Source organism: Asparagus officinalis, chromosome 4 (genome assembly GCF_001876935.1).
Source record: "Asparagus officinalis chromosome 4, Aspof.V1, whole genome shotgun sequence".
Lineage (NCBI taxonomy): Eukaryota > Viridiplantae > Streptophyta > Magnoliopsida > Asparagales > Asparagaceae > Asparagus > Asparagus officinalis.
The window spans coordinates 7,544,359-7,559,529 of NC_033797.1; the positions used below are offsets into that span (position 1 = coordinate 7,544,359).

The 15,171-nt window shown below is 38.4% G+C and overlaps 1 protein-coding gene across 1 annotated transcript; it reads left to right on the plus strand.

The window, feature by feature from the left end:
• On the plus strand, positions 7,771-14,360 carry LOC109836504. The gene is made up of 5 exons (XM_020404415.1): positions 7,771-8,067; positions 8,148-8,330; positions 13,801-13,870; positions 13,964-14,035; positions 14,129-14,360. The coding sequence occupies exons 1-5, from the start codon at positions 7,804-7,806 to the stop codon at positions 14,179-14,181; spliced, it is 642 nt and encodes a 213-aa protein (XP_020260004.1). The 5' UTR covers positions 7,771-7,803; the 3' UTR covers positions 14,182-14,360.

Here is a 15,171-nt window from a genome sequence, read left to right on the forward strand (position 1 = left end):
TTTATTAGCTTGGTATGTCTATTTTAGATAAGTTCAAATATCGTAGATCCCCCATCTTCAGAGATAAAGTTCTCTTACCCTCTTGGTGAAACGGATCGATAATCTCTTACATCCCGGTCTTTTTGGAATGACAGAAAAATCCCCAATACCAAATATATGACACAGGGGACATGGTGAGTGTCCCGCTCCTATTGCATAATGGAGCTGGCTCGCATAGTCATTATGCCAATAGCGAGCGGAAAACCTTCACATGTCCCCCCTGTTGGGTCCCATTATTTTGGGTCCCGGTAGAAAAAATCATAATAAACATGCGATTTTGAGGGCGAGTTCAAGAACTCACGTCCCAGCAGACTTCGCGGTAAAAAATGACCGCCAAGGTATAAGAACCCACGTTGCACCTCCGCATTAATAATCAGTAAATTTTGATTGCGGAGAGTATGTCGGTGGTAATTGATGCTGTCTAGGTTTCTGGGGCGCTCAGTTTTTGTAAGAGAGCAACACGAGCGATGTCTTAGCATTGGGCTATTTTTTTTCTTTATATGCCAGAATAGCAGCACCGTCCTCTTCAGTAGCGGACACAAAACACAGCAAAAAAATTGCTGATCACCAAATGTATCTTTTCATCTAATCTACATCATCAAACGGAAGCTACGATGACAGGCTTACCTATATTTTGTGACATAATTTCGTACTAGTGATCTCCGTACATGACAATGGGAAGATTCGATGGCAGATGTGTGCAGGTAACGGCTTCAACTCTACGGCTCGAACAAGTTTTAGGTGAACATATGATCAGACTCTGGAAAAGCGAAAAATCCCTCGGAAGTCTTGCTAACAGAACAGCAACTTTGCTTATTATTATACCTTATCTTCCATATCTTGGCCTTGAAACTCTCCAACCTTAAGTTAGTTCTCGATGTTAACCGCATACAAAACGGGTTAGCTTTGAACCAAAAAAGGATAGGGAATAACGTCGTACCCATGGCAACATTCAGCCATAAGATAGCACAATGTAATCAACAAAATAACCACATGGATTCAGAAACATTTCATAACAAGAATTGGAAAACTAGAACAGAAATTTCCGTACTAAGATTCAACATAGACACGCGGCTACATTCCAATTCAAACAAACTTTTTAACATAATTTACAGTAGTTTACATCGTGGTGATCTACTTGTCCCAAAAGGAAGCATTTCCTCTGCCAGTTCTAATGCTTGGAAATATCGTACGAGTAACCATCGCCTTGATAAAAAGAGTTTAAATTGGCTAAAATTAGGTAGAGTTTTACTAAAGAGGGCAGAATAACGTTCACAGCGTAAATTACTCTTTCTACCCTACTACTCGCTGATCCTTGTCAGAAACTGCGTATTCTGTGATCTTCTTCTTAAGCATCTAGTGCTGCAGCTTCTGCCGATGAGAATTAGATGATATCAGATAAGTCCATTTCCATCGTGCATACCTGAGACTTGAGAAACATCAAGTATCTGTGAGCTACCACAAAACAGATTGTCAGGGTTAAAGTGACGCGGGGGTAGACATTGACTCTCCAACCTCGCTTCAATGTTTAATCAAAAATATTTGATCAGGAAAACGAGGGATATATAAAACGATTCAAATATATCGAAATCGATAGAATCAGGCCGGAACTTCTCATTTTGGAGTCCCCATCCTTTCTCTCAAAAAGAAAAAAAACAAATAAAAACAAGTCAATTGAGAGTATTTTATGCATCGATAAATCAGTCAGATGCATTGCAACAAAACCAAAAGCTACGCTGACTTACAGGGATTTGAATTTAGCTAGACCTCCCACATACCATCCCAACCCTTTCAAACTGAAACTAACGCAAGTGCCCACAACAGTGCACTTATTCATCAAGTTAGGGGGATAAAACAAGTCAAGAAAGCCTGATGTCCTCAAGAGACCATGTCAGAGACTGTTGCTTCCACATTATTACATTGACCAGCTCTGATCAGCCGTAGGAACATTGAGAATGATATACTAACACTTCCTACCAAAATGGTAGTCACGCGCAAACTTGAATACACATATTGTTGGCCCTACACCTTTACAAGGCTCTAAGGCATGCCTATGGACGAGATATGCTGCATAACAGTCAACAAATAATAAGAGTAGAAAAGTTATGGAGAAGGTTGCAATCTATGAACTTACCATAATTGATTGTGACGTCTCGTCTGGTCCGTGTAAAAAGCCTTTTATGTAAGAGTATACGCAATGCTTCACCATGAAATCTTCCTATAATTGAGAAAGTCCCTCAAATCATATTATTTTGCCAAGAGATCCCCTTTTAGTTGTCCAAAACAGATCCAGCTAAGTTGCGCTCTCACATCTACCTTTACAAGCTCATAAAGTAGCAACGCAATTTGGTTGTTATATTATCGTACCTTCGTAAACAGGTCAGCTTGTATAACACAAGCACGCTATAATATTAATGTGGCTATAATGTTGCAAAACGTGCCATTACAAAACTAGGGCTCACTATTGGCATAAGAATATTGGAGTACCTCACTTTACAGAAGCTATATTGCTCGAAGAGAACAAGTTCATTGCTCCTACCCTTTATTGCATCTCTAAGCTCAGAACGTCACCATTCACCAAGTCATCCGATGTTTGCAGTGAAAATTCGATTGATGCATTGCAGGATTCATATACAACGTTCAGACGTTTACAATCGAAAACAAAAATCAGTCTTTATACACTTTTACAAATGAAGACAAAAAAAATTATAATTCTCTTCAAACAAACGCAACGAGTGTTTATCGTCCGCTGCTGTGTGGGATTTGCCTTACGGGGATGATCGATAATGTGGAACTACCAGAGAACAATCAGATAGTCCGAACTCCGTCGATCCGCGAAGGAATCTAGAAGCAGAAGCGCTAGTTCGACAACGCGAGATAATTGCTCTTCTTGAGAATTATCACAACGGATAACTCTAAAGGACTCGGATTGAGGGCGATGCATATTCTGAAGAAGCTGATCAATCTTCATCCGGCAAGGCTTCGCCCAATCTCCAAAAATCAGATCTAAAAAAAATGAGGCTCCAGGGCGTGTAATTTATAGCTTCCAGAGATCCCGGCGGTTAAAACTGATCGAAAACCGTCAAAAACACGTTCAAGTGCGAGACAGTTGGGGTGTCCGCACATGTGCGAGACCAGATTGTACCCTCTTTCAGTATTTGATCTAATCTTTACCATCTGACCTCCAAAATAGAGAAGAATTCAAGTATAGGTGTGTAAAGATCACAAAAGATCACCAACTTTCATGTTTGAGTTTTCTTCGATCAAACGAACATGACGTGAAAACAGCCTCACAAGAATTCCGAGACACCTTTGGTGTCTCGGCCAGGTCTGAGACACCATTTGGGTGTACTCGGCGCTATTTATAGGTCAATAATCCTCATAAGACCTCCAACATGACCTGATTACCAGATGCGGTTGGAAAGTTGACAAAAATATCTAAACTTTCATGTTATGAGTTTCTTCAGATTCAAACTAAATCAATACGGCAAAACACGCTCCAAAAAGCTCCAAGACACTTAATGGGTATCTCGGCCAGGTCCGAGCACCTTTGGTGTCTCGGCGCTATTTTGGTCATAAGTCCTCCATATGACCTCAATGACCGTATTCCAGATGGGGTTGGAAAGCTGACAAAAAACTATCACAGACTTCATGTTTTGAGTTCTTCAAATTCAAACGAATCATGGTCAAAACAGTTCTACAAGTTCGAGAAACCTTTGGGTGTCTCGGTACAAAGTGCGAGACACCTGACGGGTGCACCAGTTCAGCCTGAGAACGTCACGTATAATGCCATGCTTGTTCGTTATCTGCCGTAACATTCTATCATCCGAACTCGGATGGTTGAAAACGATTCAAATGCGTTGGAAAGAACGGACGAGCGAGTTCTATAAGCTCCAATGATTAGATCATCTGTGGAATAAATAAACACGAAGGGCATTCGGTCTTTTAAGGAAAAAAATAGCTGACACGGGGCCCCGATCATCATATCCTTAATTATTCTGAACTCCCGTTGCTTCACATAGTTCGTCAAAAACACATCATAGATGTTTGTCGACATCACAAGCTCAACAAAGAACTAAGATAAAAGTGACGTCATCATCTTTCTTATCCTCAGCTGTTCGTGGAGACCTAAGGTAATTTTCACACGCCTACAAATCCGTCACAAATCGTGTTTCTTGTTATTATTTCGATTTTTCAATCAAGAACTACAACTGCTCAAATCCATGCCTTCTAGGTTTTTCCTCTGATGAAGTATTAGTAGATACAAATCATATGCGGTACAAGTAATCCTAAATTCTAATCGCACCATTATGCAAATGAATAATTTTAGTAGATCTTATATTATCTTGTTGCCTTTTATGAAGATGTATACTAGTTCAATGGATTCAGTTATTACAGTATCCTTCTATTTAGGGCTTACTTTATAATTTCGTCTATAAATACAATTATTCTTTTTGGGAATGATCTACAAGTTCGTACAGCAAGATAAGAGGAGAATTAAGCCTCTTCTTTCATATCAATGCAATATTAAAAAAAATCTCTATTATTTCAACAGATACACAATCATAATGTAGGTGTCGCTTAAGAGAAGTGATAAGAAATGCTCCAAAAAATGAAAACATTGATTCATAATAGAGAGAAGAATAGCTTATCACAGAGAAATAGGAAAATGAGAAAGAATTCAACTGAGACAATTAGATCAAAATAAAATACATCTGACACTAAACACAGAAAAGATGCACAATTCAACTGAATTATTATCACTAACCTGAACTGTTTATAACAAAGAATAAATAAGTTATTTACACCAGTAAAACTGGAAATAGTTATAATATAGATCAACACACCACTTCGAAAAAGCATCGCAGAAAGCGTTCAAAGATCGGACATATGATAATACAAGATTCATATACTATAAATTTTCAATCGAAGAATTTCAAAACAAACCCGCTCACTTTTTTTCTTAAAACCGAACCGTCTTTTTTTTATTTATCAAAACCGACCCGATTTTGTAATTAGACAAGCTTAATCACCAATCCTAAATAGTCGGGTTGACAACCGACTATTAAGAAGGTGTTTACAACCCTAATTAGAAGCCCTAAACCTAAAATTATTCCTTAAATATCGGAGGGTTACCAACCACCGACTGTTAGGAATGTGATATAATCTGCTAATTCAAAATCGGGTCGTTTTGATAAATAAATTAAAAAAACGGGTCGGTTGTTAAGAAAAAAAGTTAAAGTGGGTCTGTTTTTGAAAAATTCTTCTTCAATCATCAATTGTATCAGAAGTACAACATGATAATAACAGATTTTCATATCAGAAAAATAGTATTGAAAGTGATGAGAGAAAATTAACTGTGACATTTTCAGACATGAATGAAAAAACGATGAATGACCATAATTTCCTAAAAATTGAAAGTATGAACACACAATGTCCACAACAAAAGTGGCTACGCCACAAGTTTTGAAACGTGCTAGCCTTAGGTTTCATCAAGTCAATCTACACTAGTAAGAAAGGCAAACCAACTTATAGCAAAATTCTATCTTAGTCATAAGCCAAAAATACTAAGCAGTACAAACTAGGGAAGATAGAAAAACCAACTACAACAACATTTTTAATCTTAAGTTTTAAGCCAAAATTAACCTCAGTTTGTAACTGTACACATATACTTTTCACTCACAACTATATCTATGAATTCTTAACTTTTGAAATTGAAAATTCCTAAAAAAATGTTTAAGGGATGCCAAAAAATAATGGAAGTGTTTTTACTAAACCTTCGTCATCGATGGATAAACTTAAACTTCATTATCTTTATATGAAGACCTTCTGCCAATATAGTCATGTTTATTAATATTTCTACTCTAGTTTTTAAATATAACACATAACACTGGAAGATGTAGTATACGTAAACCTTCGTCATGGGCAGATTAAACTTAAATCATTACAATCTTTATATGAAGCCTCGCCAATATAGTCATGTTTATTTCAAATTTTTAAACTCATTTTTTTAATTAACACAATAACACTCTATTTTATCTTCTCATGCACGCCTTCAGAATCTTGAAAGGGGGGGGCGGGGGGGGGAAAGGCAATTAGAAAGAAACGGTAGTTTGCTACTACTCAACTTTGGACCTTCTTGCAAAAAAATGCTAATGAACCATTATTGTAGACTAAAGAATTGGACTTAATTGATATTCCCAGTCGGCAGCATCTGAGACAAGATGATTAAGAGAACCTGATTTCTCTTATAAATTTTAATTCGTTTTCAATTAAGCTAACTGTCTAATAGAGGCGTCAAACTCATCTTTCTCACCTCATTTGAACTAAATTGTTGATCCTTGTTGAACAATGAGATGATTCCTGGATGTGTCAGATGAGTGTTAAAATGTTTAATCGTAAATGTTAAGTTCTTCCCATAATCTAACCCCTAAATTCAAAGACTTCTCACAAACACCGTTCATATGAACTTTTATATCGCCAAGCTGAGAGAGCTAAGATCGATTTTTAAACAACTTGTCGCCATCTCGTTTGAATCATGTATAGGTGGAGTTATCTCTTTCGTCTATCTTCCATCTTTTTTAGTTTTTCCTGCTAATCTTCAGGCTTCTCCCTATGCACTAATTTTCTAAATTAAATGTAAAAGACTTCTACAACATGAATCCTAGTTAATTAACAGTAACGTAACTCATCAACACATCGATATGCTTTAATATTTAATTTCCCCCTTAATTGCATGGGGAGGCTTGCACATGCTAGTAGCACTGCACACTTAACTCGTTTACAAACGTATTGAAAGATTAGAAGCAAGTACATGTCACAACTTAAAAAAAATTACAAAAATATTATCAAGTATGATCATACATAATAGAAGATCGTTCACAGTTTACCTCACGTCTTCATAATTATTAAATCAAATGTTCTAACAATCAACTAAAGGACAACAAGGAATTTAGGAGTATGTCGATATTTATCCAGGCCGCTTCATAAATGTACTACGACTCCGCATGATCGGATATCTAAACATTTTAATGCCAACATGAGCAACACTAGATTACTCTAGGACGTGACAAATATACTCTCATTATCACAAGATTTCACTATTAGAACCTAGCCAAATGTAATTTGCAGTATCAAATAACAAGTAGAGAGAAACAATAACTGACCCCATTAGAAGCTTTCGCCTTATCCCCTCCTTCGAATACATACCCCAATTATCACCTAAGCTCCTCATCAACTCACCGGAAGCCCCGACACAAACTCGACTGATTGACCGATCGCTCCAGCGTCTGCTCCGCCGCCGCCGCCGCCTAATCCTCGTCACATTCCCCCAACACGCGATAGGTTTCATCTTAAACCGAAAAACATCGAAGCCGTCAAAACCTAGCCCCCACACAACAAACAAAAGAGGATCAGAGCCACACTAACCTTGTCAGGATATAATCTGCGTCTCGAGATAAGCGCGAAAAGATCGTCGTAGCGAGAAGCGAGATGTTCTCCGGCCACTCGCCGGAGATGATCCCTCAGGGTCTCGTCGATCGCCTGCCGGAGATCGGCCCCCCTCCACTTATGCTTCGTGGAAAACCTAGCGTTGGAGAGATTCTCTGAGAGCTGGATTCCGGTTCGGAAAGCTGGACGTTTTGAGGGAGACGGAGGAGGAATACGGGATCCGTGAGATTCCGTGACCCGCCATTGCTCGTCGAGGCACAAGAGAGTTGGGGGAAACCCCCCCCCCCCCACTCTCTCTGTCGCCTCGACGAAGCAATGGCGGCGTGCACGAATCTCAACGGATCCCTAATTCTCCTCCGTCTCCCCTCCAAAACGCCAGCTTCCAGAACCGGAATCCTCAGCTTCAGAATCTCCAACGCTAGGGTTTCCAGAAGCATCAAGTCGGAGGGGGCCGATCTCCGGCCGGCGATCGACGAGAACCCCGAGGGGATCATCTCCGGCGAGTGGCCGGAGAACATCTCGCTTCTCAGCTACGACGATCTGCGCGCTTATCTCGAGACGCAGATTATATCTGACAAGGTTAGTGTGGCTCTCGAGTCCTCTTTTGTTTGTTGGGTGGGGCTAGGGTTTCTTGACGGCTTCGTGTTTTCGAGTTTAAGATGAAACCTACGGCGTTGTTGGGGGAGGTGATGTCGACGAGGATTAGGGCGGCGGCGGCGGAGCAGACGCTGGAGGCGATCGATCATCAGTTCGAGTTTGTGTCGGGGCTTCCGGTCGTTGATGAGGAGCTTAGGTGTATTGGGGTTGTTTCGAGGAGGGATAAGGCGAAAGCTTCTAATGGGGTCAGTTATTGTTTCTCTCTACTTGTTATTTGATCTGCAAATTACCTTTGCTAGGGTCTATAGTGAGAATCTTGTGATAATGAGAGTATATTTGTCAGGCCTAGATAACTAGTTGTTGCTCATTTGCATTAAAATGTTAGATATCGATCATGCGGAGTCGTAGTTACATTTTATGAAGCGGTACCTGGATAAAAATTGCATACTCCTAAATTCCTGTTGTCTTTAGTTGATTGTTACCAGAACATTTGATTTAATAAATTATGAAGACGGAGGTATAACTGTGAACGATCTTCGTATATGTATGATCATAACTTGATAATTATTTGTAATTTTTTTTAAGTTTGTGACTGTACTTGCTTCTAATCCTTTCAATACGTTGTAAACAGTTAAGTGTGCAGTGCTACTAGCATGTGCAAGCTCAATGCACATTAAGGGGGAAAATTGAAATATTTAAAGCATAATCGATGTTTGATGAGTTACGTTTACTGTTAAGTAACTAGGATCATGTTGTAGAAGTCTTTTACATTTATTTAGAAAATTAGTGCATAGGAGAAGCCTGAAGATAGGCAAGGAAAAACTAAAAAAGATGGAAGAATAGACGAAAGAGATAATCCACCTATACATGATTCAACGGATGGCGACAAGTTGTTAAAATCGATTCTAGATTTCTCAAGGCTTGCGATATAAAAGTTCATGAGAACCGGTTTTGTGAGAAGTCTTTGAATTTAGGGGTTAGATTATGGGAAGAACTTAACATTTACGATTAAACATTGTTAACAACTCATCTGACACATCCAGGAATCATCTCATTGGTTCAAAAGGATCAACAACTTTAGTTCAAATGAAGGCGAGAAAGATGATGTTTGACGATCCTCTATGAAAGTTAGCTTAATTGAACGAATTAAAATTTATAGAGAAAATCAGGTTCTCCTATACTTGGTCTCAGATGCCTGCCGACTGGGAATATCAATTAAGTCCAATTCTAGTCTACAATAATGGTTCATTTAGCATTTTTTGGCAAGAAGTCCAAAGTATGAAGTAGTAGCAAATTTCATATAAAGATTGTAATGATTTAAGTTTAATCTGCCCATAGACGAAGGTTTTACGTAAAACACTTCCAGTGTTATTGTGTTAATTTAAAAAATGAGTAGAAAATTTGAAATAAACATGACTATATGGCAGAAGGCTTCATATAAAGATTGTAATGATTTAAGTTTAATCTGCCCATAGACGAAGGTTTTACGTAAAACACTTCCATATTTTTGAGGCATCACCTAACAACATTATTTTAGGAAATTTTTAATTTCAAAAGTTAAGAATTCATAGATATATTGTGAGTGAAAAGATATAGTTACAGTTACAAACTGAGGTTAATATTTTGGCTTAAAACTAAGATTAAAAAATGTTGTTGTAGTTGGTTTTTCTATCTTCCTAGCTTTGTGACATTTGAGCTTAGTATTTTGGCTTATGACTAAGATTAGAAATTTTGCTATAGTTGGTTTTCCTTTCTTCCTATGTAGATGACTTGATGAAACCTAAGGCTATGCACAGTTACAAACTTGTGCGTAGCCACTTTTGTTTGTGACATTTGTGTTCATATGCCTATTCATTTTTTAGGAAATTATGGTCATTCGTTTTTTCATTCATGTCTGAAAATGTTCCAGTTAATTTTCTCTCATCCACTTCATAATAATTTTTCTGGATATGAAAATCAGCTTTTATTATTTTGTACATATCTGGATACAAATTCATGATTGAAAAGAAGAATTTTTCAAAACAGACCCACTTTAACTTTTTTTTCTTAAAACCGACCCGTTTTTTTATTTATTTATCAAAACCGACCCGATTTTGTAATTAGCAGATTAATCACATTCCTAAACAGTCGGGGTTGGCAACCCCGACTATTTAGGACATTAATTTTTAGGGTTTAAGGCTTCTAATTAGGGTTTAACACCTTTCTAAATAGTCGGGGTTGCCAACCCCGACTATTTAGGATGGTGATTAAGCTGTTAATTACAAAATCGGGTCGGTTTTGATAAATAAAAAAAAACGGGTCGGTTTTAAGAAAAAAAAGTTGAAGCGGGTTTGTTTTGAAAAATTCTTCGATTGAAAAATATATATATGAATCTTGTAATACCTATGTCCGACTTGAACGCATTTGTACTGCGATGCTTATTTTCGCAAGTGGTGTGTTATCTATATATAACTATTTCCAGTTTTACTGTTAGAAACTTATAATAACTATCTTTGTTATAATAAGTTCAGTTAGTTATAATAAGTTCAGTTGAACTTGTGCATCTTTCTGTTAGTGTCAGATTATTTTATTTGATCTAATTAGTTCAGTTGAACTTCTTCTTCATTTTCCCATTTCTATCTCGTGAAGCAAATTCTCTCTCTATTATGATCAATGTTTTCATTTTTTGGAGCATTTCCTTATTCACTTCTCTAGCGACACCACATATGATTGTGTATCTTGTTGAAATAAAATAGAGATTTTTTTTTAATTCTCATTGATATGAAGAAGAGGCTAATACCCCATACTTACGAACTTGTAGAATCTCCACAAAAGAAAAATTGTAATAAGAAAACGAAATATATAAAGGTAAGCCCTAAATAGAAGGATACTGTAAGTAACTGATACATTGAATATATACATCTTCATAAAAGGCAACAAATAATATAAGATCTACTAAAATTATTCATTTTGCATTAAGAGCGATAGAAGTATTAGGAATAACTTGGATACCGCATATGATTGTGTATCTACTAAAACTCATACAGAGGGAAAAACCTAGAAGGCATGGATTTGAGCATGAGGTACTGATTTGAAAAATCGAATAATACCAAGAAACACGATTCTGTGAACGGATTGTAGGCGTTGAAAATTACCTATAGGTCTCCACGAACAGCTCGAGGCTAAGAGAAGATGATGAACGTCACTATCTAAGTCACAGGAGCTTGATTGATGTCGACAAACACATGAAGTGGGTTGACGAACTATGTGAAGCAACGGAGTTTCAGAATAATAAGGATATGAACTGATCGGGAGCCCCGTGTCACTTACAAAAGACGAAATGCCCTTCGTGTCTTATTTATTCCACAGATGATCTAATCATTGGAGCTTATAGAACTCCTCGTCGGCTTTCCAACGCACTTTGAATCGTTCAAATCCGAGTTCGGATGAAGAAGTTACGGCGAAAACGAACAAACAGGCATAACGGAACGTCTCAGGCTGAACTGGGACACCCGAGGTGTCTCGGCACGACCGAGACACCCAAAGGTTTCTCGGAACTTGTAGAACTGTTTTGACCATGATTCGTTTTGAATTTGAAGAAACTCAAAACATGAAGGTTGTAGATAGTTTTGTCAGCTTTCCAACCCATCTGGAATCAGGTCATTTGGAGGTCATATGAGGAAGTTATGACCAAAATAGCGCCGAGACACCCAAAGGTGTCTCGGACCTGGCCGAGATACCCAAAGGTGTCTTGGAACTTTTGGAGCTGTTTTGACCATGATTAGTTTTGAATCTGAAGAAACTCAAAACATGAAAGTTGTAGATATTTTTGTCAACTTTCCAACCCATCTGGAATCAGGTCATTTGGAGGTCATATGAGGAAGTTATGACCAAAATAGCGCCGAGACACCCAAAGGTGTCTCAGACCTGGCCGAGACACCCAAAGGTGTCTCGGAACTTGTGGAGCTGTTTTCACCATGATTCGTTTTGAATCTGAAGAAACTCAAAACATGAAAGTTGTAGATCTCTTTGTGATCTTTTCAACACAACTTGAATCACCTCATTCCGAGGTCAGATGAAAGAATTAGATCCAAAATACTGAAGAGGGTACAAACTGTCTCGCACATGTGCGAGACACCCCAAACTGTCTCGCACTTGAGACGTGTTTTTGACGGTTTTCGATCAGTTTTAACCGCCCGGATCTCCTGGAAGCCTATAAATACAGCCCCTGGAGCCTCATTTTTTTTAGATCTGAATTTTTGGAGAATTGGCGAAGCCTTGCCGGATTGAAGATTGATCAGCTTCTTCAGATCTGCATCGCCCTCATCCGATCCTTAGAGTTATCCCGTTGTGATAATTCTAAGAAGAGCAATTATCTCGCCGTTGTCGAGATAAGCGCTTCTGCTTCTAGATTCCTTCGCGGATCGACGGAGTTTCGGATCTAATCTGATTGTCAGGTAGTCCACGGATATCGACATCCCCGTCACAGGCCAAGATCCCACGCAAGCAGCGGACGATAAACACTCGTTGCGTTTGTTTGAAGAGAATTATAATTTTTTTTGTCTTCATTGTGTAAAAGTCTTATAAAAAGACTGATTTTTGTTTTCGTTGTAAACGTCTGAAGTTTGTAATGAATCCTGCAATGAATCAATCAATTTTCACTGCAAACACGGATGACTTGGTGAATGGTGACTTCTGAGCTAGAGAAAGCAATAAAGGGTAGGACAGATGAACTTGTTCTCTTTCGAAGCAATATAGCTTCTGATAAATGAGGTACCCAAATATTCTTATGCCAATAGTGAGCCCTAGTTTTGTAATGCAGTTTGCAACATTATAGCCACATTAAATTATAGCGTGCTTGTGTTTTATACAAGCTGACCTGTTACGAAGGCTACTGATCATATAACAACAATTGCGTTGCTACTTTATGAGCTTTGTAAAGGGTAGATGGTGAGAGGCAACTTAGCTGGATCAGTTTTGGACAACTAAAAGGGGACTCTTGGCAAATAATATGATTTGAGGGACTTTTCCAAATTATAGGAAGATTTATGGTGAAGGCATTGCGAATTACTCTTACTAAAAGGCTCTTTTTCAAGGAACCAGACGAGACGTCACAAATCAAAATATGGAAGTTCATACTTTGCAACCTTCTCACATACTTTCCCTTTAATTATTTGTTGATGTTATGCAGCAATATATCTCTCCATAGGCATGCTCTAGAGCCTTGTAAAGGTGGTAGGCCAAAATTTGTATTCAAGTTCTGCGCTGACTACCATTTTGGTGTAGGAAGTGTTAGTTATCATTCTCATGTTCCTACGGCTGATCAGAGCTGGTCATGTATAATGTGGAAGCAAACAGTTCTCTGAACATGGTCTCTTGAGGACATCAGGCTTTCTTGGCTTGGTTTTATCCCCCTAACTTATGACTATAAGTGCACTGTTGTGGGCACTTGCGTTAGTTTCAGTTCTGAAAGGGTTGGGATGGTATGTGGGAGGTCCTAGCTAAATTCAAATCCTGTAAGTAGCGTAGCTTTTGGTTTTGTTGCATGCATGCTGACTGATATCATGCATAAAAATACTTCTCAATGACTTGCTTTCTATATTTTGTTTTTTTCTTTTTGAGAGAAAGGATGGGGCCTCAAAATTGAAAGTTCCGGCCTGATTCTATGATTTCGATATATTGTTGATCGTTTTTATTATCCCTGTTTTCCTGATCAAAATATTTTTGATTAAACAGTTGAAGTCGAAGGTTGGAGAAGTCATGTCTACCCCCGCCGTCACTTTAACACCTGACAAGACTGTTCTTGGTAAGCTTCACAGATACTTGATGTTTCCTCAAGTTCTAGGTATGCACGATGAAATGGGAACTTATCTTGGATATCATCTAATTCTCATCGCAGAAGCTGCAGCCTTAATGCTTAAGAAGAAGATCCACAGGATACCAGTTCTGAACAAGGATCAGCGAGTAGTGGGTAAGAAGAGTAAATTTACGCTGTGAACGTTATTCTGCCTCCTCTTTGTAAAACTCTAGCCTAATGTAGCCAATTTAAACTCTTTTTAAACAGGCATGGTTACTCGTACAGATATTTTCCAAGCATTAGAGACTGCAGAGGAATAGGCTTTCCTTTTGGACAAGTTAGATCACCCACGATGTAAATATGTAAATTATGTTAAAAAGTTTGTTTGAATTGGAATGTAGCCGCGTCTATTTGAATCTTAGTACGAAATTCTCTGTTCTAGTTTTTCCAATTCTTGTTATGAAATTGTTTTCTGACTCGATGTGGTATAATTTTTGTTGATTTACATTGTGCTACTTTGGCTGATGTTGACAATGGGTACGACGTTATTCCCTATCCTTTTTGGTTCAAAGCTACCCGTTTTATGCGGTTAACATCGAGAACTAAATTAAGGGTTAGGGAGAGTTTCAAGCCCAAGAATGGAAGATAATGTAGTAAATAATAAGGCTAAAGTTGCTGTTCTGTTAGCAAAGACTTCCGAGGGATTTTCGCTTTTCCAGAGATCTATCATTGTTCGACCTAAAATTGTTCGACGTAGAGTTGAAGCGCGTTACCTGAACACCATCTGCCATCAATCTTCCCATTGGTCATGTTGACGGAGATCAACTAGTACGGGAAATTATGTAGCAAAATATAGGGTAAAGCTGTCATCGTTAGCTTCCGTTTGATGATGTAGATTAGACAAAGATAATTTGGTGATCAGCAATTTTTTTTGCTGTGTTTGTGTCGCTACTGATGAGGACCTGCTGCTATTCTGGCATATAAAAGAAAAAAAATAGCCCAATGCCATGAACTCGCTCGGTTGCTCTCTTACAAAAACGGAGCGCCCCAGAAACCTAGACAGCATCAATTACCACCACCTACTCTCCGCTAATCAAAATTTACATGATTATTACATGCGGAGGTGCACGTGGGTTCTCTATACCTTGCGGTCATATTTTACCGCGAAGTCTGCTGGGGACGTGAGTTCTTGACCCTGCACCTCAAAATCGTCATGTTTATTAATGAGTTTTTTCTACAGGGACCCAAAATATGGGACCAACAGGGGGGACATGTGAGGTTTCCCGCTCCTATTGCATAATGAGCTATGA

Coding starts and splice junctions, on each gene's coding strand:
- LOC109836504 (XM_020404415.1), top strand. CDS start 7,804: ATGGCGGCGTGCACGAATCTCAACGGATCCCTAATTCTCCTCCGTCTC. Junction 8,068..8,147: donor CGCAGATTATATCTGACAAG/GTTAGTGTGGCT, acceptor TTCGAGTTTAAG/ATGAAACCTACGGCGTTGTT. Junction 14,036..14,128: donor CAAGGATCAGCGAGTAGTGG/GTAAGAAGAGTA, acceptor CTTTTTAAACAG/GCATGGTTACTCGTACAGAT.